At 42.6% G+C, this 24809-nt stretch overlaps 1 protein-coding gene and 1 long non-coding RNA gene across 2 annotated transcripts in view; one reads left to right on the forward strand and one right to left on the reverse strand.

Moving 5' to 3' along the window:
- ABCC2 (ATP binding cassette subfamily C member 2) overlaps positions 1-24809 on the forward strand; it is a 69927-nt gene that overhangs the window by 43722 nt on the left and 1396 nt on the right. Inside the window, exons 17-31 of the mRNA XM_025466877.3 lie at positions 31-207; positions 1455-1622; positions 4653-4833; positions 10395-10518; positions 10781-10916; positions 11612-11831; positions 11974-12128; positions 14764-14919; positions 16379-16578; positions 17930-18056; positions 19926-20027; positions 20456-20599; positions 21463-21621; positions 22605-22771; positions 24540-24734. Coding sequence (XP_025322662.3) covers positions 31-207; positions 1455-1622; positions 4653-4833; positions 10395-10518; positions 10781-10916; positions 11612-11831; positions 11974-12128; positions 14764-14919; positions 16379-16578; positions 17930-18056; positions 19926-20027; positions 20456-20599; positions 21463-21621; positions 22605-22771; positions 24540-24734 — 2411 coding nt within the window. The remainder of the gene's footprint in view (positions 1-30; positions 208-1454; positions 1623-4652; positions 4834-10394; positions 10519-10780; positions 10917-11611; positions 11832-11973; positions 12129-14763; positions 14920-16378; positions 16579-17929; positions 18057-19925; positions 20028-20455; positions 20600-21462; positions 21622-22604; positions 22772-24539; positions 24735-24809) is intronic.
- LOC118352733 (uncharacterized) lies at positions 6584-23119 on the reverse strand. The gene is made up of 4 exons (XR_004810362.2): positions 22701-23119; positions 19857-19986; positions 7066-7125; positions 6584-6732 (listed from the first exon to the last, which is right to left on the reverse strand). It is a non-coding gene; the product is annotated as an uncharacterized LOC118352733 (long non-coding RNA).

The raw sequence follows: 24809 nt of genomic DNA on the forward strand, positions 1-24809 counted from the left end.
CTGTCACATGGTCTGACCCTTCACATCTAGGGCACCATAGCCTACGTCCCACAGCAATCCTGGATTCAGAATGGCACCATAAAGGACAACATCCTTTTTGGATCCGAGTTGGATGAAAAGAGATACCAGCAGGTGCTAGAAGCCTGTGCCCTCCTACCAGACTTGGAAGTGCTGCCGGGAGGAGACCTGGCTGAGATTGGAGAGAAGGTACTTTGGACACCAAGAGACCTTGAAGGGTGAAAAAATAGCAAAGATTTTTTAAAAAATGAAAATGGTGAAGAGGATGGAAGTAGAAGAGCTGGCCGGTTTTGGTAGTCAGGTTGGAACAAATACCAGAAAACCAAGTTTATGCAATATTTGAAACTTAAAATTTTGTAGCTGGAAGCAAATATCAGAACTGTGTCATCTAAAAGAATGCTGATGAGGCTAGGACCTGAGAGGTTAAGTAACCAGTGCCTGGCCCAAGGCTGGCCTCACAGATAGAGGAACAGCAGAGACAGGACCAGAGCTGAGAGGTTCTGACTCTACTTCTCGATATGAGTGAAGCCCAGAGGAAGGTTCCAATGATCTGCTTCACACACTTAGAAATTTAGTGTGATAAGGGAAGGGAGAAGAAATGTGTGGGAAATATCAGAAAGGGAGACAGAACATAAAGACTCCTAACTCTGGGAAACGAACTAGGGGTGGTGGAAGGGGAGGAGGGCGAGGGGGTGGGGGTGAATGGGTGACGGGCACTGAGGGGGGCACTTGACGGGATGAGCACTGGGTGTTATTCTGTATGTTGGTAAATTGAACACCAACAAAAAATTAATTTATTAAAAAAAAGAATTAAAATGCATGTCCATAAACACTTGAAAAAAAAAATTTAGTGTGAATGATTTTTTCAGCTTATTAAATGCCTTTCTTAAAAATAGATTTTTAATGATTATACTGTATCCATTATATGGTCACAAATAAATACACATTTAGGATGTTTTTAACCTTCCTCCCTATTACTAAAAATGAGTAGAGTAGTCTTTGGATGACAAGGATCTTCAGATATTAGAAGACTTTATTAGATATAGACTCCAGACATAGATCCGGAATGATTTTGTTAATCCAACATACATTTACTGAGTACCTACTACGTGCCACACACTATTTTCCATGCTGGAATTACATCCATGAATAAAATAGAGAAAATCTGCCCTAGTATAGCTCTACATTCCCATGGGGCAGGAAACAAAAATCATGAGTAAATCATACAATCAAAAATGGTAATTTGGGCATACATTTAATTATTGGGCCTGAAATAATTTATTTGAACCAAAGTTATTTACTTGTATAAAGAAATTTGTAAGGTTTTAAAGTCCTCGATACCTTTATTGAAGCAAATCTCTTTCTTTCCCCTCCTTTAGTCTCTATGAGGGTGGAACTATGGAGTAGTGCTTAATAGAAATTATTTTCTTCTTCAGGGTATAAATCTTAGTGGGGGTCAGAAGCAGCGGATTAGCCTGGCCAGAGCTACCTATCAGAATTCAGACATCTATGTTCTGGATGACCCCCTGTCAGCTGTGGATGCTCATGTGGGAAGACATATTTTCAATAAGGTCTTGGGTCCCAATGGCCTATTGAAAGGCAAGGTGAGAAGTTACATAAAGAATAAAAAACAACATTGGGGTGGCAGTAGGGAGACACATCTCCTAGGACTGCTGCGTGTCCTGAAACAAATTTTCTTATTTACCTGTCCCCTAGGTTGCTGAGGAGATACAGTGTCAGAATTGGTCTCCCAGGAGAGGACCCAGGAAAGCTCCCATCTTGAGGTCCTGGCTTATGCTGGAACTGGTTAATCTGAGTCTTGGGGCTCTGACATTTGAGCCTCTTAAGATGATTGATTGTATTAAAAGGCACTTTGAGACCTGTAGCATAACAACAAATATATTTGGCCTGTGTCTCCATTTCCTGACACAGGGCTCCTATCTCTTGGAATTTCCTGAGTAATACTAGGAGGTTTTTGTTCTTAAGCCTAAAGAGTGGCTTAGGGTACGACCCCTCCATAGCTTTAGGACAGGACTGTTGAAGAGAAAGCCCAGGTGATAGGTGGGTTAAAACTTTCAGCCCCACCTACAAACCTCTGGGGGAGGGAGAGAGGAGCTAAAGACTGGGTTATAAAAATTTATGACAATGAAGATTCAGGGATGCCTGGGTGGCTCAGAGGTTGAGCAACTGCCTTTGGCTCAGGGCCTGATCCCAGGGTCCTGGATCAAGTCCCACATCCAGCTTCTTGTAGGGAGCCTGCTTCTGCCTGTGTGTGTGTATGTGTGTGTGTGTGTGTGTCTATCATGAATAAATAAATAAAACCTAAAATAAAATGAGATTCAGAGGGCTTCTGGATTGGTGATCTTGTGAAGGTGCTGAGAGGATAGCACAATTGGGTTATCCAAGTTGGTGCACCCCACAGGTGCACCCACACCCCCATGCACTGCCCTGTGCATTTCTTCCATTTGACTCTTCTTGAGTTGTATCCTTTACAATAAACTGACAAACATAAATCAAGTGTGTTCTGGATATCTATCAACTATTCTAGCAAATCACTAATACAAGGAAGGGGCTTTATAGCTAGTTGGTCAGAAATATGGGTGGCCCAAGACTCACAACCAGCATCTGAAGTCAGGCCAGTCTCATGAGACTGAGCTCTTAAACTGTGGGATTTGTGCTAATTCCAGGTAGTTAGAATTGAATTGAATTGTTGAATACCTACCTGATGTCAGAGAATTGGCTGGTGTCCGAAAACCTCCCAGAGGACCCAACAACTTATGTTGCTGTTGGGACATAGATCATCCTCATGTATTAGAGCTATGTTCTAAGATACTTCCCTGGAACCTTTGCAGGACATAGGAATGCTATGCCTGGAAAGGATGACTCAACCTGAGCATAAAAATAAAGCTGACATTTCTTGAGTATTCATTATGTTCTAGGCCTATGCTAAGCACTTTGATTATGTTACCTCATTTGGCTCTCACAATGCTCCTGTGAGACAACAGATAAAGAGGTCAGAGCAAGTCACAAGAGCTGATGGTAGGTGAAGACTAGGCTTTCCTTACCATGGACAAGCTAGCATATTTGCCCTGATGCAGTGGGCTGAGTAGGGGAGGGGCTAACAGAGCCCCTTGAGGATTTGAATGTGCTCCTCACCAACAGCAAGGGTAGAATGATGGCTGTCAATAATCTCTCCCTCAGCATCAGTCAGTAAAACTCCATCTGTGTTCGGCCTGTTTCTTTCACCTATCCTCTGATTTAACTGCTGCCAATCAGATGTTAAGTGGGCTGCTGTCCCACAGAGGCTCTTTGCCACTCTTGGATCAGTGAGTCAACAGGAACTCACTCTCCCTCCTATTCCTGGTGCTGGCTCCTGTCCTTAAGGCCTTTTGGCTCTATTCATTCATGAACTGTATACCACCCTATGACTGGTCTGTGGCAAAGACTGAGCCTGCACAGATGAAAAGATCTGATCTCAAGTAACATACAATCTAATGAGAAGATATACAGAAAAGCAAACAATAATATCATAATACAAGAATTATTATAATGGCAGTCTGTGGAAACTACAGTAGAAGCATCAGAGGGATACCCAAGTCTTATCTGAGGACTCAGGAAAGGCTCCCAGAAAAGTTGAGATTTGGAGGATGAGCATTTCCTGGGTCTTCCAGATAAGAGGGATCTAGTCTCTATAGAGCTATGAAGTAGAGAGAGCAGAGGCAGTGGTTTGGGTTATCTCTCCAGAGGCCCATTTCAACCCCATTGCTTCTGTCTGAACTGCATTACTGATCCATGAGTGTTTGTCTTTCTCCAACTGGAGTCCTTATTTCAGTAGTCGGTGTGGTTTGCAGACAGGAATACAAGAGATGCCAAGTTTCCCATACCACAGAGGGCTTGGACTGAAGACAAGGTTTGATGTCCCTACAATGTCTCTAATGTGCTAAAAGAATCTGAGTAGCTCTTGTTAGTTGAAGTTGGTTAGCTGGCTAGCCAGTTATTAGTTTTGTATGCATCGGTTATGTTGACAGGCTTTGATCTCAGGTGACATTCCTAAGTTCCCAGGAAGCTGGAAGAATGTGTGTGGGCAAACTTCTCTGTCCCTAAAGGAAAATAACTGAATATATCCAGGATATAGACTCCAGAAGGAGTCTCCTCCTACACACAGGGTCTCGTGTTAGGATGAGGTGCAGGGAAGGAAAGAAGAAGTAAAAGAGGCCAAGTGGTCAAGGCTACATCTTAAAACAGGGCCCTATATGAATTAAGTTGATGGCTTGCTCTTAAAAAGGAAAATGAGGGTATCCCTGGGTGGCTCAGCGGTTTAGCACCTGCCTTTGGCCCAGGGCGCGGTCCTGGAGTCCCGGGATCGAGTCCCACATCGGGCTCCTGGCATGGAGCCTGCTTCTCCCTCCTCCTGTGTCTCTGCCTCTCTCTCTATCATAAAGAAATAAATAAATCTTTAAAAAAAAAAAAAGAAAAATGAAGGAAGGTAGTAGACATTCTGGGTAGTTAGAAGTTAGCTACCCATAGTCAGTGGAAAGTTCCTTTCGTTTTTAAGAGCAAGCCAAGGATGGTGGCGGACAGAGGGTCTCACAGAGAGAAGCTGGTGGTACAACATACTGTTGTTTTTTTTTCAGACTCGACTCTTGGTTACACATAGCATTCACTTTCTTCCCCAAGTGGATGAGATTGTGGTTCTGGGGAATGGCACCATCTTGGAGAAGGGATCCTACAACACTCTGCTGGCCAAGAAAGGATTGTTTGCTAAGATTCTGAAGACATTCACAAAACAGACGGGTCCTGAAGGAGAGGCCACAGGTATGTGAGGAGGATTGGAACAGGATAAAGCTTGGGTATGGAAAGGGTAGGAGTGATAAACTGCTATTTACTTTCTGAACTATTCAGTATCCAGTGAATTCGACTTGGAAGTGAATTACACAGAGACCCAAAATCTGTTCTTTCAGTATTTTATGTCTCTGTAAAAAAAAAATCACAGACATAGCAACTCTGTGTCTGAGCCAAACTGGGGGTTCATCTTGCTCATAGGGTCTCTGACATGTAGTCAATGGACACTAGAAGGGTATGACTGAAGATTCATGGTGATTAGCCTTGTGGAAGAAATGCTAGTGGCATCAGGGACCCCCTTTTACGGATGCTGTGCTTCTATGGATTCAAATCACACATCCCAACCCACCTACCCTGAATCCACTAAAACCACTTCCTGGACAGCTTCTGGGCTGATACTAATAGCATACTACAAAATTCTAGATAAGCCCTAAGAAAGCATCTTGACTAATACACCAATAACACTGGGGGTTTTAAATGGGGAAAAATCAGGGCAGTTTGCATGGTCTCACAGTATAGTACAGGAATAGCCCCTAATACCACCACCGCTGGGGTCACCAGTTAGTTCTAGTCAGCAGTGAAACCCTGATCCCTGAGGACTTTCCTTTTATTTTTTTTTTTTAAGATTTTATTTATTTATTTGAGCGAACAAGCAGGGGGAGTGGCAGGCAGAGGGAGAGGGAGAAACAGGCTCCCCGCTGAGCAGGGAGCCCAATGTGGGGCTCAAACCCAGGAATTTCAGATCATGACCTGAGCCAAAGGCAGACACTTAACCAACTGAGCCACTCAGGCACCCCCCTGAGAACCTTCTCAAAAATCTGCCATCAGTAGTCCTGTACATAGTTCTTGGTTTCTGCTTCAGATAGCAGTCACCAGCAGGAAGTCAAGCCTGAGAAAGCATTCCAGAACTCAGTTGGGAGAGGGAGTAGCTATAAAGCCTGCAAGTGGGAATTCATGCAGGCGTTGAGGTCAGGAAATGTGATGGTTCAAAACCACCCTGGGGAGCACAAAGGATGGAAAGAAAAGCCTAAACCAGAAACTCTGTAAGTGTCGGGGGGATAGGGCAGGAACAAAGAACAGGATGATGTGGGTGACAGGGATTGGCAGCTATCTCAGGAGGCTGGGGCAGGGGTACTGGGAACCAGCAGAAAGGAAAAGGTCAGAACTTCATGTCAGGCTTTATGTACTCTAGGGACAGGCCTGGAGAAGACTAAAGTACCTGCCTGGGGAGCAAAGGTCCCAAGTCAAAGGGCAATGTCTGATGCTGGATTCCCCTGAGTTACTGCTCAGTTAACCACATCACCATGACCTGCTCTGACAGTTTCCTTATGCTAAGGTTAAACTTTTTTTTTTGCCATGATCTGAGTTTCTGCATTCTGTTATAAACCCCCATGGGTAGACGGCCCCTTTAAAGAATCTTGTCCTTTATGTACGAAGATCAGTTTGCAAAACCACTCATCAAGCCTTGTTCTGATAAACACTATTTCTGAGCAATGCCTGGCATGCTGTTGTTGTTGGTTCTGGGATTCAAGGTATGGACCATGACATGAAGGGAAGGGAATGGCAACAGGGCAAGGTGACCTGTATCAATAACTGGTTTGGTGTATTAGTTTCTTAACTGGCTGCCATAACAAAACACTACAAACTGAGTGGCTTAAACAAGACAATTATTTTCTCATGGTTCTGGAGACTGCAAGTCCAAAGTCAAGGTTCTGAAGGTGATGGAGAAGGGCATGCTCCAGGCTTCTCTCCTACCTTCTGGACGTTTATTGGCAATCTTTGACATTTTTGGCTTACAGACATCACACCGCTCTCTGTCTTCATCTTCATGTGGTATCCTCCCCTTTGTGAGTCTATGTCCAAATTTGTCCTCTGTAGAAGGACATCAGACATTATGGATTAGGGGTCCATCCCACTCTAGTCTGACCTCTTCTTAACTAATTACATCTACAATGAGCCTATTTCCAAATAAAGTCACATTCTGAGGTAGCGCAGGTTAGGATTTCAATGTATGAATTTGGTGGGGGACACAATTCAATCTATCACATTCCTCTGACATACCCAAATTCATATCTTTCTCATGTGCAAAATATATTCACCACATCCCAACATCCCCAATGTCTTATATCATCCCAGTATCATCTTGAAATCTAAAATCTCATCTAAATGTCAATTCAAAGTCCCAAATTTCATCATCTAACTTACTCAAATCAGTTGTGGTTGAGACTTGGAGTCTTGGGGTAGAATTCCTCTCCATCTGTCAAACTGTAAAGTCAGACCGGTTATCTGCTTCAATAGTAAGAAAGGTATTAGGGTAGACATTCCCATTCCAAAAGGGAAAAATCAGAAGGGAAAAAAGGGGGTTATGAATCCAAAGCAAATGCAAAATCTAGCAGGGCAAATTCCACCAGATTTTAAGGTTTGATAATGATCTTGTTTGGCCTGATGCTGTCTGTTGTTTAGGTTCAAACTGGGCTGGTGGTTTCAACCCCTCTGGAACTGAGGAGTAGCCAACCCCAGGGTCATTTTTCCCTTGTGTTGAAGGATAACACATGTTCACAGCTGGAGGGCTCTATTAGTACATTTTCTGTCTGTAGAATCCTAGAAGTGTGGGGCACCTAGGTGGCTCAGTAGTTGAACATCTGCCTTTGCTTCTGGTCGTGATCCCGGGGTCCTGAGATCGAGTCCTGCATCAGGCTCCCTGCAGGGAGCCTGTTTCTCCCTCTGCCTATGTCTGCCTCTCTCTCTCTCTGTGTCTCCCATGAATGGATAAATAAAATCTTAAAAAAAAATAAAAAGAATCCTAGAAGTCTGACAGTGGTCCTTCATTTCATCCTGTCTCCCCTCTGGTCCAAGCTTATGGCATTTCTGCTAAGATGGCTGATGGGAGTAAGTCACAATGCCCAATCTCTTTAGTAAAGAGATTGTACTTTTAGTTATTGTACTTTTCTAGAATTTCTATTTTTCTATTTTTCTTTTTATATTTGATCTCCTTATTGATGTTCTCTACTTAATGAGAACTCATTCTCATACTTTAGATCTTTAGACATGGTTACCTTTTGTTCTTTGAACATACTTACAATAGTAATTTAAAGTCTTTCTCTAGAAGTTCCTGGGTGGCTCAGTGGTTGAGCATCTGCCTTCAGCTCCGGGTGTGATCCTGAGGTCCTGGGATTAACCTGCATCGGGCTGAATAAAATCTTTAAAAAGTCTTTCTCTATAAGTCCAATGTCTGTGCTTCCCTGAGTACAGTTTCTGTTGACTGTATATACATTTTTTTCCCTGTATATGGCCTTATGTTTTCTTGCTTTGTATGTCTCATAATTTTTTGTTAGAAACTGGCCACTTTATCTTTTTTTTTTAAGATTTTTATTTCTTTATTTATGAGAGAGACAGAGAGGCAGAGACATAAGCAGAGGGAGAAGCAGGCTCCCTGCTGGGAGCCCAATGCGGCACTCGATCCCAGGACCTGGGGATCATGACCAGATCCAAAGGCAGACGCTCAACCACTGAGCCACCCAGGTATCCTAAAAACTGTCACTTTAAATAATATAACTCTGGAAATAAGATTTCTCTCGTCTCCTTCCATTTCTAGGGTTTGTTGCTCTAGTACCTCCTGTTGAGTTTCCTGAACTAATTCTTATTAAATCTGTAGTCTTTGTCAGATGTGGCCATGGAAATCTCTGCTTGGTTGGTCAACTAATGATTGGGCAGAGATTTCCTTAAGGGCCTGGAACCAATAAGTCACTCAGTTTTTTCTGAGAGGCCTTGTGTGTGCAGGTGCATAATGAGAGGGAAGGCATGTCCTTAACACTCCAGCAGGCAGTTCACAAGTCTGTTTCACCTTTTGTTTCCTGCTTGCCAGATCCTTGACGGTTAGTCAGGCATAAGAGAATAGGGCCTTCTCAAGTCTTGAGCATGTGCACAGCCCTACCTGTGTGTATGGCATTCTAGATTGTCAGGAATACCTCAAAAATATCAAAGCTCTCCCTAAGGATATCTTCTTCCCCAGCTTTTCCTTAAAGTTTTTGTTTAGCTTCTTTTTTGCTCCAACTGTTAACATCACCTCAGGCAGCTGTGAAGTTAAACAATGGCTGCTGATTATTTAAGCTAGCTCCAAGTCCGATCCAGTAAAGATAAGCCCTGTGAATGGGGTTTTCTAGAGAACTGCCAGACAGGTCAAATAATGACAATTCTCTAGGGATTGAAACTGGTAACCAAAGGGTTAACAGGACTAGTAATCACAACTGCAACTTTTTACCCAGGCCTTTTTCATTTGCCTTTAAATTTCCCTGACTCTCCTTTGGGGAGTCCTATTTGAGGCTTGTTCTCTTTTCTCCTCATTTGGCTTTCTCTTGAATAAACCCTTTCCTTGCTGAGTAATCAATATCTCAGTGATTGTCTTTGCTGTGCCATTGTCAGACTTCAGTATGGTGCCAGGATGAGGCTTTGGGAGTGTTTTGAACACCTTCTGTTCCTTCCAGCAGTTAGGCTGCTGATTTTATTTTATTTTATTTTATTATTTTATTTTATTTTATTTTATTTTATTTTATTTTATTTTATTGTTTTATTTTATTTTATTTTATTTGTAGTTACTATGTTTGTGAGGTTGTTAGTATTCTAGGCTACAGCAGACCTGAGGGGAGGGGGGATGGGAATGGGGTAAAGTATCACAAAACTTATCGTTCTTACTGAGACTTCACCATTTTTCTTAAATAAATGTTCCTTGGGTTGTTGCCAGACTTTGGTTAATTTCAGAGTATAAAGTTGATTTTAACAATATTTTGCCATTGCTTTTATGGAGTTATCAATTTCCAGAGGTTCTTACCATTGCTACTGATGCCCAGGCTGTTTTACGCTTTATTTTTAATTTTTAAAATTTCCTTCTTATTTGCAGGGTATTTTTTTTTTTTTAATGTTTTAAACTCAGTGTTGCCTCGGTGGCTCTGTCAGCTAAGCATCTAACTCTTGACTTTGACTGTGGTTATGATCTCCGGGTTGTGGGATCAAGTCTCGTGATCGGCTCCATGCTGGGCATGGGGCCTGCCTGAGATTCTCTCTCTCTCTCTCTCTCTCTCTCTCTCTCTCTGCCGCCCCCTCTCGAAAAGGAAAAGAAAAAAATAAAAAATGTTTTAAATTCATAAAACTTTGTCAAGTTATTTGAAATTCAAGAAGAGCATGTTTAATTTACACTTACCTTTTTAGTCAATTCTGGGAATTAGGACTCTCCTGCTTATCTAGTATAACCCTTAAAAAGTTTTTTCTTGCTGCAAAGAAACTGAGAAGCTTCTGGGAATATTTCCCTCCTCTTGACCATTTTCTCTCCTACTAGAAACTCCTCTCTCCCTTATCCTGATATTTTTCAATGAGAAGATGTACTAATAAGTGATATTTCTGGAGCACAGCATACCAGACTGTGTGTACATCTGGGCTCTCTTGCTGCGGGGCCAGCAAGATCAGAAAAGAATTCTCCTTGTTCATAGAACTTTGCATCTCTGTGTCACGGTCTCCCTAACCTTTGATGTGTCTCCTAGTCAATGAGGACAGTGAAGAAGATGATGACTGTGGGCTGATGCCCAGTGTGGAGGAAATCCCTGAGGAAGTGGCCTCCTTGACCATGAAAAGAGAGAACAGCCTTCATCGAACACTTAGTCGCAGGTTGGTCATCTCCTCAGCTGGCAGCCCTTGTCACTTCCATGTTTCCACTTGATGGTTCTTTTTCTCTGTGGACTTTTCCTGAGGGGGTGGGTACCAGGGACACTCCCAGCTCTTCATTTGTTTCTTTGAATGGAGAAGAAGGGTGGGGTGCGGTGTTTCCCTACAGCCATCTGTTCTTGAATGCTTTTCTATGTAAGAAGAGGCTGACATGTAGGGATGCACCTGCATGCTCACGAATGCTTCCCCTCTCTCCATTGCTCAGTTCCAGGTCCAGGAGCAGACATCAGAAATCCCTAAGAAACTCTTTGAAAACCCGGAATGTGAACACTCTGAAGGAGGAGGAGGAACCAGTGAAAGGACAAAAACTAATTAAGAAGGAATTCATACAAACTGGAAAGGTGAACAGCACAATAAAAAAAAAAAGTACTGTTTGATAGGACACAAGGCTTGGGATCTGAACATTTTAAAGTTTGATAACTTGAATATGCATCTACAGGAGAGATATGTGTTGTGTGCTTTGCAAATCTCAAAATTTGTCATTGAAATGTCAGCAGAGGCTTTGGACTTTCTATCAAATCCTATTTCCAAGAGTGACAGGTGTCCTGTGAATATCCACATAGCACATTTCATGAGCAGTTCCATTCTAATGTGTGGAGAGAACAACAGAACTGCTGTGAGATGCAATTCTTGGAGCCAGAGAATGCTAATAAATCAATCTGGGAGCACATGGTTCAAATTAATAAAACTTAAGACTTTGGTTTTAACTTAAATCCACATTAATAAAAACAAATGCCAAGGTCTGCAGTATAAACTCCGTTCCACTCTGTTGTGTGTTTGATGTGCCCCACTGTTTTTTATCTTTCTCCCTCAATTACATCTAGAAGTTCCTTAATAATGTGATGTTATTTACCTGTGCTGTATTTCAGCCTCAGTTATTACACTGGCCCGAAGCAGAAATAGACCACAGATTACCAAATTTTGCTACCTGCTATCCACTTTTCCAGGGTCTCCACTCCCCCTTGTGATTGGTATTCTAGATAATTCCTCCCCCAAAGCTATTAGGATTTCTAATACTGAGGTTGGGGCTTTCCAGGTGAAGTTCTCCATCTACCTGAAGTACCTACGAGCAATAGGATGGTATTTGATATTCCTCATCATTTTTGCCTATGTGATCAATTCTGTGGCTTATATTGGATCCAACCTCTGGCTCAGTGCTTGGACCAATGACTCTAAAGCCTTTAATGGCACTAACTATCCAGCCTCTCAGAGGGACATGAGAATTGGCGTCTATGGAGTTCTGGGATTAGCTCAAGGTATGTCAGATGGCTATGACAGCCACCTCTTACAGAACCTGTCTAGTCTATGTACTTTGCCTAGACTCAGGGGAAAAAATTGCCACTGTGTCCTTGGCACAGGTCCTGTGCATTGTGCTGACTAAATTGGTTCCATTTCTAGGTGTGTTTGTGCTCATGGCAAATCTCTTGAGTGCCCATGGTTCCACCCATGCATCAAACATCCTTCACAGGCAACTGCTAAACAACATCCTTCAAGCACCCATGAGTTTTTTTGACACAACACCCACAGGTCGGATTGTGAACAGGTTTGCTGGTGTAAGTATCTAAACAACTATATGATGTATTTTTATGCTGAGGATCTTTTCATTCTGACAGGGACAGAATTCTCCTGTCCCTCCAGGCAACACTGTGCAGTTACAGTTCTTTTGTCCACTTGGTATTTATGGATTACCTTGTGTGAGGTTCCAAGGATCCTGGGGATACAGGGATGGAAAGCTCTGGCCCTTTAAGAAGCTCACCATCTAATGAGGGAGACTACTAAGGAATAAAGGAGTATGAAAGAATACAACAAGACCAATAACAATGATGTGTATAGAGTGGTGTTCTGGGAGTACAAAACATGACTGAAAAAAGAGGTACTAGCTCCGCCCAGGTGACAAGGTAGGAATGTCAGAAAACATGAGACTTAAGTCATAAAGGAATTTAGCCAGGTTGATGGTGGAGTAGGGGTTTGGTGGGAGAAACAAAGTGAGAAAGGTTGTTCTGTAGAGGGAAAAACACCAGTAAAAGCACAATCACTAGCTATGATGGTGAATAAAAGGGAAAACAGGATAACCCTTCGCTTGGTCTCTGCTCCCCTTCTGCTTCTCTCTTTGATACTTTAAGTAAATTAGGCCTGGACTATGGAAGAGAGCCACCTATAATTTTAGTTAGGTTCTAAAGCATTGTTTCCATGTACTACAGATCCTGGAGCCCTTAGTATTCATTTATTCAACAGCATTTATTGAGTATCTGACGGGAGCCAAGGACCGTAGTCGGCGCTGGGATGCTTAATAAATGTTAAGATCATAGATGGCTCTCTTCCAAGGGCCAGACTGAACTCATTGATTCTTAATGCATACGAGATAGAAATTTTAGGAACAGAGGCAGAAACCAAGTTATTCTGAATAACAGCTGTCATCAGCACAGTTTCAGTCCTCTGTTTGTAGAAGAGAGAGTATATTTTTTAAAGTGAGCAGCTACAGACTCTTATGTGTTTGGTCTTGAAGCAGACAGAAGAAAGGCCAGCCCACAGCCAGGATCTGGGAACATGGTGGCTGCTTCAAAAGTGGGCAAGTTCACTGGTCTCCATTTATCACTTTCCTCTAGGACAAAAATGGTGAGCATGATGTCATAGGAGACAACTTCAATGGGTTTTCTGCTCTTCAATAGAACCTTAAAAAGCATACAGTTTTAGTTGGGGAGATTCTCACAGGAATTTTGCAAAAATTACGCACTCTTTTCTGATGTTGTAATATATATAATTTTTTGAAAAAGAACACAGTTCTGACTGTGAGTTAGGCAACTGTCATATTTTGCTAACCGCTTCTGCATGAAAAAGGAAACAGTCATTGATTATATGGTGAGTTTTGTGGGGGAAGGTGGCTCACACCTATATAGGAGAGTTTGATTTAGAATCCTCTAGGATTGATGGCTGAACCCTTAAGAGGTGAAGGGAGGGGGTGGAAGAAAGAAAGATGAAGAATCTGTGCCAGGTAAGGGCCAAAAGTAAAGTATAAAGAACTGATAGCTGGTGAGGATTTCTTTTTTCTACCAATCCTGGACATAGAGTTATTTGCATTCTGCTATGACTTTGGGAAGGTAAATTAGACTCAGGTCAGGAGTCATTCCGGACTCTCTTGGGAACCTGTTATCCCTTACCCAGTTTGGGACACTCCAGAGATATTTTGAACTCACCTTGATACTCACATATTATTAACTCTAGAATCAACATAATCTAAGAAATAATCAGGTAAGGGAAACCCAAAGTTTAAGTCAGGCTTCCTAAGTATACTAAACTATTATCCATTCACTCATCCATTTATTCATTTGCTTGTTTATTCATTTATTCAGCATGACATGAAGCTTCTATGGCAGTAAGACCCATTTTTCACCTCCGGTTTATGTGGTTAGAACACTAGCTAGGCAAGAGTCACATTCAAACTCTACTTCCCACTTTACTTGAAGCTCTATGCTCAGCAGAGAAAACAACTTCCCAAGTAGAGGATGGTTCCTCAGTCAAGGGTGGGTGTCAGGGCTTCAAACAAATTGAATCCTAGTTGTGTGCCAGGTTCTATTTAGGTATTCAGTGGAATTAGGACCTGTGCACAGTTAGATTAATTGAATTGACTTGGTTATAGGAAGATTTACCTGTAAGGCTCTATTAGCTTACAATGTTATGAGTGGTTTATTATTTTTAAAGATTTTATTTATTTATTCATGAAAGACAGAGAGAGAGAGAGAGAGAGAGAGAGAGAGAGGCAGAGACACAGGCAGAGAGAGAAGCAGGCTCCATGCAGGGAGCCCCATGTAGGACTCGATCCCAGGACTCTGGGATCACACCCTGGGCTGAAGGCGGGGCTAACCGCTGAGCCACCGGGGCTGCCCTATGAGTGGTCTAATAACTTTGACACATGAGAATCTCACTGAGAGAGTGAAAACCTTTACCAAGTCTATTGAAAAAGGTGAAGGTGGAAGGTGACTTCCATTTCTGTTTAGATGAAGAAATTACAGAAATGAGATTGGTTATTGGGAGGAGCAGAAGAGTGTATTGCCAATGAATACCATGAAATGATTAAATGAAGGAGTCACTGGGAGCCCAGAATCAAACAAATTCCCTGCTGGAATCAGGAAGATGGAAAATGGCATAGGAATCCATTAGTATACCAGTCTTTTAATTATGTGTTCCTAGGATATTTCCACAGTGGATGACACCCTCCCCCAATCCTTGCGCAGCTGGATATTGTGTTTCCTGGGAATAATCAGCACTCTTGTCATGATCTGCACGGCCACTCCAGTGTTCATCATCGTCATCATTCCTCTTAGCATTATTTATGTGTCTATTCAGGTAGGTTTGGAAATAGCTTGGTCTCCTTTCCTCCCTACTTACAAAAGCCCTCTCTCCTTCCTGAGAACCTTCTCTTTTGTTTATTACTAGTCACTCAGTCCTCTCCAGAATCTTTGTCATTTAGTCTTATATTGATATACCTAGGAGCCCATAGACCGCTATCTGAAGCTCAAGTGTCAGCACCAATTGATATATGGTTCATAGCAAATCTCACCTTAGCTGCTGCCCCCCTGAAGCTTACATGGGGCAGATTTATGTTTGGATCCAAGACTACCTGAGGTTGGCTCTGGACAACTTCTGTAAGATTCCCCATAATGGTTAGGTCATTGGTTGCTTCTAGAAAGGTTGTGCTATGCTGCTTCCTTGATTGGCTTAGGCTTATCTGCTGGGAGATGTCTCTTGGCAGGAGCTAGATCTCTTTTCACTTCAGGGCAGTTCTAGTTTTACTGGAGTGTCTATGGATGACTTAGGCTCAATGCCAATATACCCTTAAGGGAACAGGGACCTTGAAAGCCAAGACTCACAGAAAAACTAGAGCCAGTGGAAGGGACTCCATGCTCATATTAAAAACTGTTGAGAGGAGCTACGGAGATAATTCTTAAGGCATGAACTGTTCACCTTGGAAAAACAATTCTGAAAAACTTGTGATCAGGGGCAACCTTGTGGCCTATGGTAAGGTGACACCCCCTGGTATTTGTGTTAAGTTCCTCAGGTATATTGTTATCTCAATAATAACCTCTCAGCTGTTAATAACAAACCAACAAATAAGAAGCAGGATATTTAAGGAGACTTCCAGGTATAACATTTTGAATTCTGACTCTCAAGTACCCCGCTCTTTCCTGGTTTCAACAAATCCTCACAGAAACTAGTAGCACCATAGAAGCTCATTCCACTGAACCTCATTCTTCAACCCTTGTCTCAAAGTCCATCTGCACACTCTATTACATTTAGTTCTAGTTCTTAGACCCTCAACATTCCACACATTTCCAGAACTATCTTTATCTTCACACACCATTGAAGCACGGTTTGGTCACTTACTTGACTCTGTTCAATTTTTATTTAAACCTCAGGATACGTTTCTCTGGCCACTTCCTACCCATCTTTACTTTCCACGCCCTTTGGGTCCCAGCTGCAATTTACAAAATCCATTTGGAGACCATTTTTCTAGCTGCTACAAAAACTGTCGGTTGAACAATATATGCAGATTCTTGGGAGAATACGGATTAGGGTGACAAAATTTCTCATGTGGTTATAATCTCCTCACTTTCATTGTCTTCTGTTCCCCACCACCCTCTTCCTTTGGGCCTTTCTCATCATTGCTCTAGCCAGAGGTGAGGCTGGAGGCTTCTGTCCCGTTCAGATGTGGACTGTGGCCATCAAGGTGAAGGATGCTGGGTCAGGAGGAGATATCACATATATGACATAATTGTATGACTAACTCTTTACTTTTGGGGTCCAGATATTTTATGTGGCTACTTCCCGCCAGCTGAAACGTCTAGACTCTGTCACCAGATCCCCAATTTACTCTCACTTCAGTGAGACAGTGTCAGGTTTGTCCGTCATCCGTGCCTTTGAGCATCAGCAGAGATTTCTGAAACACAATGAAGTGGGGATTGACACCAACCAGAAATGTGTCTTTTCCTGGATTGTCTCCAACAGGTGAGGTTGCTTCTGGGTATTTACCCAAAAATGTGCCTTGGGGTTCTACATGGTTGACATTAGCTGTAGGAGGGCAGGTGTACCAGTGATATGAATTTCACTGTGGCCAAACATGCCTGTCATGTAAATAGAAGAAAGTATGGACTTTGGAGTCAGAGACTGGGTCCTGTGCCTACTCTGCTATATACCAAGCTATGCAAAATGCCTTGACCTTCTAAGGAAAAATCTCAGTTTTTGTTTGTTTTTACAATGACTAGAACATAGTCTGTATCATAGAGTTATGGTGGAAGTCAAATGACATCTATAAGCATTTGGTATCCCAAGTACTGAACAAATGCTGGGTGAACTGAACATTCGTAGTTGACTTTCCCTGAATGGATGTGATATTCTCCATAGGCAGGATGCTCTTTGTAAGGTGGCAAAAGAAACCAAGGTTGAGGGAGGAAACGATGGAATTTTTAGGTAAAACCAGTGATGACAGAAATGGAAAGCTCATATCCTATGAGCTGAATCCCTGAGTAGGGTGAGCATTCTTCATTTCTGTAGCATTATTAGACCTTGGCAAGAAGTGGTATGTCCTTGAAGGAGGACGGTCTTTCTCAGGAAGTGAAAATTCTTGAGTGGCTTCCACATTGTCTTGAAGTGTCAAGGGCAGACTAATGATGCTCAGTATTATCTGGAAATGTGGAGAGTTCTGGGCTCTGATTGTAAAGATACTTTATTAGATACAATCCAAGAAAGAAAAAATAAAATAATGAAATCAGAGTACATTGAACCTTCATGTAGTGCTTACTTTCTAAACTTACAAATGGATTCTCATCATTGTTTGCCCTACCTAACCAAAAGAAATCACTTAGAACATTTGTTAAAAATACAGATTCCTGGGATGCCTGGCTGGCTCAGTTGGTAGAGCATGCCACTTGATCTTGGGGTTGTGTGTTTGAGCCCCATGTTAGGGGCAGAGTTTATTTTTTTTTAAATGTGAATTCCTAAACTCCACCCTAGCCTCCTTGAATCAATCTCCTGGGGAAGAGTCCAGGAATTTTCTTGCATGAATTTATGTATTTTTAACAATTACCTCAGACAATTCTTATTATTTGACAAGTATGGGAGACAATGAATCATAGGATTCCCTTAGTTTAGCAAATTTCTCTAGTACCTTTAAAATGTGGTTTATTTTCTAAAATCTAATTTAAAAGACTTTAGGAACATACAGCATTGTCAAATTGAGGCATCTTGCTGCCTACTAACTCAATCCCTCTGAGAATGTTCCATGAACACCTCAGTTGCTGGTTAAGGTAAGGAGGTAAACATCAGTAACACCTTTTTCTCTGGTTCTGTTGCCTTACAGATGGCTTGCAGTTCGTCTGGAGCTGATTGGGAACTTGATTGTCTTCTTTTCATCCCTGATGATGGTTATTTATAAAGCTACCCTAAGTGGAGACACTGTGGGCTTTGTTCTGTCCAATGCACTTAATGTGAGTCTGAATGTTGGGAATTAAATTAACCTACTTAAGTTGAGTCTAGAGTATACCATGGAGTTTGTGTTCTTCATTTCTTTTTAGATGGAGGGACTAGGGAAGACCGAAGTTCAAACTCTGGCTCTGTCTCTTACTAATTGTGTAAACTAGGGCATATTCCTTAACCTTTCTAAGTAGGTACCAGTGTCATCTGGAAAATGGGCAAAAATTGTGTTGCCCTTGGGAGTTAAGAAAGCAATTTGGGGTGCCTGTATGGCATGGTTAGTCCAGCATCCAACTCTTGGTTTCGGCTCAGGTTGTGATCTCAGGGTGGTAGATGGAGCTCCATGTCAGGCTCTGTGCTGCTCAGCATGGAGTCTGCTTGGGATTCTCTCTCCTTCTCCCTCTGCCCCTCCCTATATGCTTGCACATGCTCTCTCCCCTCCCTTTCAAATGAATAAATCTTTAAAAAAAAGAAAGCAATTCATGTAATTTAATCTGATAGTCTCTTTGCCTCTTTGCTTGATTCTAGTCAAAACAGAATAAATGAGTTTCTTTTCATTTTTTTAAAGTAGGCTCCATGACCAATGTGGGGCTTGAATGCACAACCCTGAGATCAAGAGTCAAATGCTTCACCAACTAAGCCAGCCAGGCATTTCAGTTTCTTTTCCATAATATAGTAGTAACAGAAGGTCTTTTGAATATCTTCTCCTATTCTTGTTTTTCTTAAATCATGGAATAGAATTAATTCTAATAAAGAACCTAGAGCCCAATAAAACTATATAATGCATCCCCAGGATGACTAGGGTATTACATGTTATACATTATTTCCTAGTGCCCAAGACTGTGGCTGGCACAATAAATATTCACTAAATGATACTCATTTGATGAGTCATTTGGCTATCTTTAATGGTATCTTTTGAAACCATATATTGGTTTATGTAGCTAACCAGTCAGTACTGTATGGTGCTATGTTCATTACGAATTAATAAGACTTAAGGCGATCATGGAAGGACACCCAAAAGGACTCTGTTGTTCACCAGAGGTACTCAGTTCCTTGTGCCACTGCTCTTTCATGCCCCCCACCCCTATTTTTAGGCTTATTAACCTCAACCAGATCAGTCAAAGACAACTATTAGACTGAAAGAAACCAAGAACATTAAAATATCATGTGGTTCAACCTACACAAAGTGGCAACTCTTCTCTCCAACATCCTGTGCTCTCCCTCTTATTAACCACTATTTGCTCAACAAAAAACTCCCTGGTCTAAGTCCATGTGTGAAACAAGCTTGCATCGAAGTAATCCAGAGATTCCCTAGACTCTAGACTGCCCTAGACCATGACAATCTCTTACTGATGGTTGGATGTATTTTAGGCAGGAGTTTATTGGAGTTAAGGAGGATCGATGTGAATGCTCCACTCTGACGGTTGGGTTCTTGTTAATTGAGAGCAGAGAGAGGAGGCAGCTTTTTGGAAGGCGTTTTCCTACCCTGTGCCTTTCCTTATGCTTTCCTCATTTATAGAATGCCACCCACCACTCCTTCCACAAAGAGCATTAGGCAGGAGATTGGAATCCTGTTCCCACTCTACCAACTGCCAGCCTCTCCAACCCCAGCTTAGATGGAGTTGGAAACCACTCCAAGCTCATATTGTCTTTCATGAGAGCATCACACAGTTGAGCCCTTAATGGTCTTCCAGCCACTGGACACACTGGTCTCATCACTTCCCCCAAGGAGGTGAGGATTGTCACTAATACTTTTCCTTGCTCTCTTGAAGAGCTTGGCATAGTGCTAGGTACAGAGTAGATGCTGGACTGACCTTACAGTTTGACTAATTGAGTTGGTTTCTGAGCCAGAGATGATCCTTAGTCTTCTGGTTTTTCTGTAGATCACACAGACCCTGAACTGGCTAGTGAGGATGACGTCAGAAATAGAGACCAACATTGTGGCTGTTGAAAGAATAAATGAATACATAAAAGTGGAAAATGAGGTAAGGAGGAACTAGAAGAACCTAGAGACAAGGGGGAAAAAGTTTCTTTCAAAAGAGCCTCTTTACCCTGTCTAGAGATTTCATGTGGAGTCATAAAGGTTCTCCTAAAGTTTGCCTTACTCTAACTCAACCCAATTTCTTGACACTTAGAATAGGAAATGGTTTGGGGGGAGGTCAGGTCTTGGAATGCACCAAGTTAAATGGTGTTTTCGTTCTGGAAGTCCACAGAGCAACATCATGGAATGGGGTTTCTTTAATTGAATAGAGTAGGAGCCTTATGGAAGTACTAGACTAATTAATTCTAGTCAATGCAGATGTACACAGGTGACTGGGACACTGCTATCCTTCTAGTCTGTGACATGAGTCCTGTTGGGATTATTCAATGAGTTGCCACCCTGTAAAGCACTTTTTTGCTGTCTCTTTGTCAGGCACCCTGGGTGACTGATAAGAGACCTCCCCCAGGTTGGCCCAGCAAAGGGGAGATTCGGTTTAACAACTACCAAGTGCGGTACCGGCCTGAACTGGATCTTGTACTGAGAGGGATCACTTGTGATATTAGGAGCATGGAGAAGGTAGGTGGATCTGAAGGAAGGCCTGAATGTGGGTCCTTGTGATAAGAACACAGTTGGACATTGAGGTGGAAAGCAACTGGACTCTGCTTTCATCATTGCAGGGAGTGAGAGAGTCAGGGCCCTTCTTCTGCCCTGGGAAGGTGTAGGGACACAGTGCCACCAGCAGAGGGCAGGATATCCACAAGGGCTCTAACAGACACTGGTGCTCGCACAGTGGCAGCACTATCTTCTCTGGCTGATGGGGGTTCATTTCCTGTAAGGGCCATGACATGCAGAGAAGTCTGGAAGCAGCCACCCTGGGGAGGGAACGGGGGAGAACAGCGATACGGAGGTGGTCCCAACAGACAGAATGACTTAGTTCTCTGGTCTGCAAAGTCCTGCACCTTCCTCTGGTGTTTCTGTTCTCTTAGGACTTGGGATCTGATATAAAAATGTAGAAATGTAAAAAAATGTAAAAAATGTAAAAAAATAAAAAGTCTGGGTAAGGATACTGAGGTCCAGCTGATGAGGTTCTCAACTGATGTGAGGCCCGATCCTTCTGTTTTCCTTACTTCTAAACAAAGATTTTTTTTTCAAAAACCTATATTATCCAGTCAAAATTATAGCAACAGCTGCTGATATGTCCATTTCCAATGGTCATTGTAGTTCTGAGCAACCAACAATTGAGAAGGTAGAATGAGAAGGCATCTTTTTCTGACATCTGGGCACTTTTCCCCCCACCAAAACCAAAATCAGTTGAATAACTTAAAGATGAGGTAGCCGATCACTGCCTCTTTCCATCTGGGATTATGAAAGCCCCAGGCTAAATTTTTTCCCCCAGAGAAGTCCATGGTGAACTAATGTGCAAGAAACTGTATTTACAGATTGGTGTGGTGGGCAGAACAGGAGCTGGGAAGTCATCCTTGACAAATGGCCTCTTCAGAATCCTAGAGGCTGCAGGTGGTCAGATCATCATTGATGGGGTAGATATTGCTTCCATTGGGCTCCATGACCTCCGAGAAAAATTGACCATCATCCCCCAGGTGAGCTCTAGAACTTACTCTGCGCATGCAGCAGGAAACATGCATCTTCTTCTTGATATACATTCAATTAACAATGTCATTTCTGCAGTCTACGCAGGACACCTAAGCTAGTTCCCTAAGACACATTCTCTCCAGAACCTACAAAAATAACTGGCATTTTGTGGTAATGTGCCTGTGTGACTGCCGGTATCTAACCACTAGGTGGCAGCAACATAACAGAAGTCAAATAGAGCAGATGATTATTTAGCATTTCTATAGCCCATCCTAGATTTGCAAGACCTTTGCAATCAACATTAGCAGTTTTGCCGCTGAAGCTTGAAACCATTAAGCTTTATACTCCCCCCATTTGATATGGTTAAAAGATAGGGGAGGGAATTTGCTGCAGGTTTTTGCCAGCAAACATTTAGTGCATCAGCAAAAAAGGCTTCCCTTTGGCTTCCTCTCTGGACCCTACCAAATAAGCCTTGGAGGTTTATCGGCTGGTGGGGGGTGTTGGAGGGATGCAGTATGTGGGTCTTTATCAGAACCATTCCTCCTTTGCTCTTGTAGCCAAGTCTCTGGTGGTGGTTTTGGTTTGTCTGGTGTTTGCTCTGTTTGATGTAATCTTTTCTCCAGCTTCCTCAAAAGCTTAATAAATTCTTTGACTGTACTGTCTCTTCCCCTGCCCACCTGCTGATTGCTCCACTTCCACACCATGAGTTTCCACTAGGGGATGTGGAATATTCCTCTTACCTTCTTAACAGATGCAGAGGCAAATTTGGAAATCCATAAATGAATCTCAAAATGAAAAACAAAACAAAACAAAACAAAAACAAGAACTCCTCTCAATCCTGTGGCAGCTCCACTAGTCTTCAGTGAGTAAACTTTGCAAGAGCTTGACCACTAACTAGCTTTGCATCTCAGGCCAGTCCTGACATCTGCTTTGTCCTGGCCACAAAAACCTGCCAGACCCCTTTTTGCCATTAGCCTCACTTGACTTGCAGGATCCCATCCTGTTCTCTGGAAGCCTGAGGATGAATCTAGACCCTTTTAACCACTACTCAGATGAGGAGATTTGGAAGGCCTTGGAGCTGGCTCACCTCAAAACATTTGTGGCTGGCCTGCAACTGGGGTTGTCCCACGAAGTGGCAGAGGCTGGTGACAACCTTAGGTAATGTTTCATAACCCACCTTCCCTCACAGTCAGTGGGAGGAGGGGGGGGGGAGACTACTGCTCTGTTCCTTGTGCTAGGTAGTATGTGGTATAGAATTACTCCAAGCCTGAGGACCTTCAGAGGGGTAGACAGGGTATGGACCATGAGCTGATGAAGCTCAGAACAGAAGGGAGGCCCAGCAACCCTGGCTTCCCTTGGGAACTTGTTATAAATGCATTCTGATTCTAGACCTACTCATCAGAATCCACATTTTGGGAAGCTTCTCAGGTGATGTATGTGTACATTAAAGCTTAAGAAGTGCTTCCTAGAGCACTGATTCTTAATCAGGCTACACACTAGAATCACTTGGGGAGATGGACCCGTTGATTCAGGGGCCCTGGTGACTTCACTGTATAGTCCCAGGGAACACTTGTAAGCCTTGGTATAGAATGCCATCATTTGTTTTCTCTTAGCAACAGATCTAGGAACTAGCAGGACTTAAGTGTGTCTTTAGGTATATGGAAAAGTCCATTCGGTCCACAAATATGTATTGATTGTATGCAAAATAATGTCATGTGGTGAATGCATAGATGTGAGGGGTTGTGTGGGCCCTTCTGGCAGTATGTGATATGGGGGCCTTGACACTTCTGGTTTGTGAGAACCACAAATCCTACCATCTTTTTCTGTCCATGCTGGGAGACACCTAAATTGGCATGACCAGGCCCTTGATTTCAGACCTGGGTTGGGGGTGTTGAAGCTTGCATTTCTCTGGTGAGTGATGGGAGACAGGTCATTCAGAGAGAGACAGCAGTTGAAAGCCAGACCAGCACCTTGGCAACAGCTGGACAGAGCTAGGCCAAAGTTCGGTTCAACTTAAGTACAGTTTTGCAGGGTCTCTGTTCTTATATTACAAAAGAAAACTGGAATTTCATCATGGGTGACTTCTCATCTCCTACAGAAATTTTCTTACAGAGAATTACAGAACTTTAGCCACCCTCTGTTTAATATGTTCCCTAATGGCCACAGCAGGAGAGAGCAATTAGCAGATTCCCGAATATTTCCTTCACATCATTTCCCAAAGCTTCTTTATGTAAGAGGTCCAGCCTTCATTACTGGCTTTTAGCAAATTAAAGCGATTTGCATTTTACAAGCATATTCGAATTCCACATACATTGCATCTCACACCAAGACATCATGTTCATTAGATAGCTATGTCTCTAATCAAGGCAGAAGGCCTTGAACAAATAATTAGCCTTTAGACTAGAATTACACATTAAAATAATGAATGGGTTTGCTAAGGCCCCTAAGAAATACCACTGGGGCATTCTGATGCAGTGTCACCCTATATTAATGGTGTCAGGTCAAATACTGCTGTGGTGAACTTGGTGCCATCCAATCTTATTTTAAAATTGCTATTGATGTGCTGGAATATCACCTAGTGATGCAAAGAACTGTTTCCAGGCTAGGGTTTTCCAAACTCATTAAACATAAAAATTGCCTGGGGTACTTATTAAAAATATACATCCCTAGGGTCCTCCCCATTATGCTTGGGAAGAGTGGGGCCCAGATACATGAATTTTAAAATTAACCTGTGGTAGACGAGAGTGTAGAAAACATTGTCTTAGCCTTTCCTGTTAGGTGTTCATTCTGAGGGAATTAAGTAGGGATTTCAAAAGTCTGGTTTAGAACATGAGAAGTGCACATGCGTGTGCATACATACCCCATCCCATGTGTTATGCCTTGGTTCTTCAGAGGCTAATACTCATTTTGCTCCATTGGGCTGCAGCATAGGGCAGAGGCAGCTACTGTGCCTGGCCAGGGCTCTGCTTCGGAAATCCAAGATTCTGATCATGGATGAGGCCACTGCTGCGGTGGACCTAGAGACCGATCACCTCATCCAGATGACCATCCAAAAGGAGTTCTCCCACTGCACGACTATCACCATTGCTCACAGGCTACACACCATCATGGACAGTGACAAGTGAGTGTGGGGGACAGCTTGACAGATGGGACCAAGCCCTTGAACAACAGTAATAACACTGGCCGTAGGATATCT

Source organism: Canis lupus, chromosome 28 (assembly GCF_003254725.2).
Source record: "Canis lupus dingo isolate Sandy chromosome 28, ASM325472v2, whole genome shotgun sequence".
Lineage (NCBI taxonomy): Eukaryota > Metazoa > Chordata > Mammalia > Carnivora > Canidae > Canis > Canis lupus.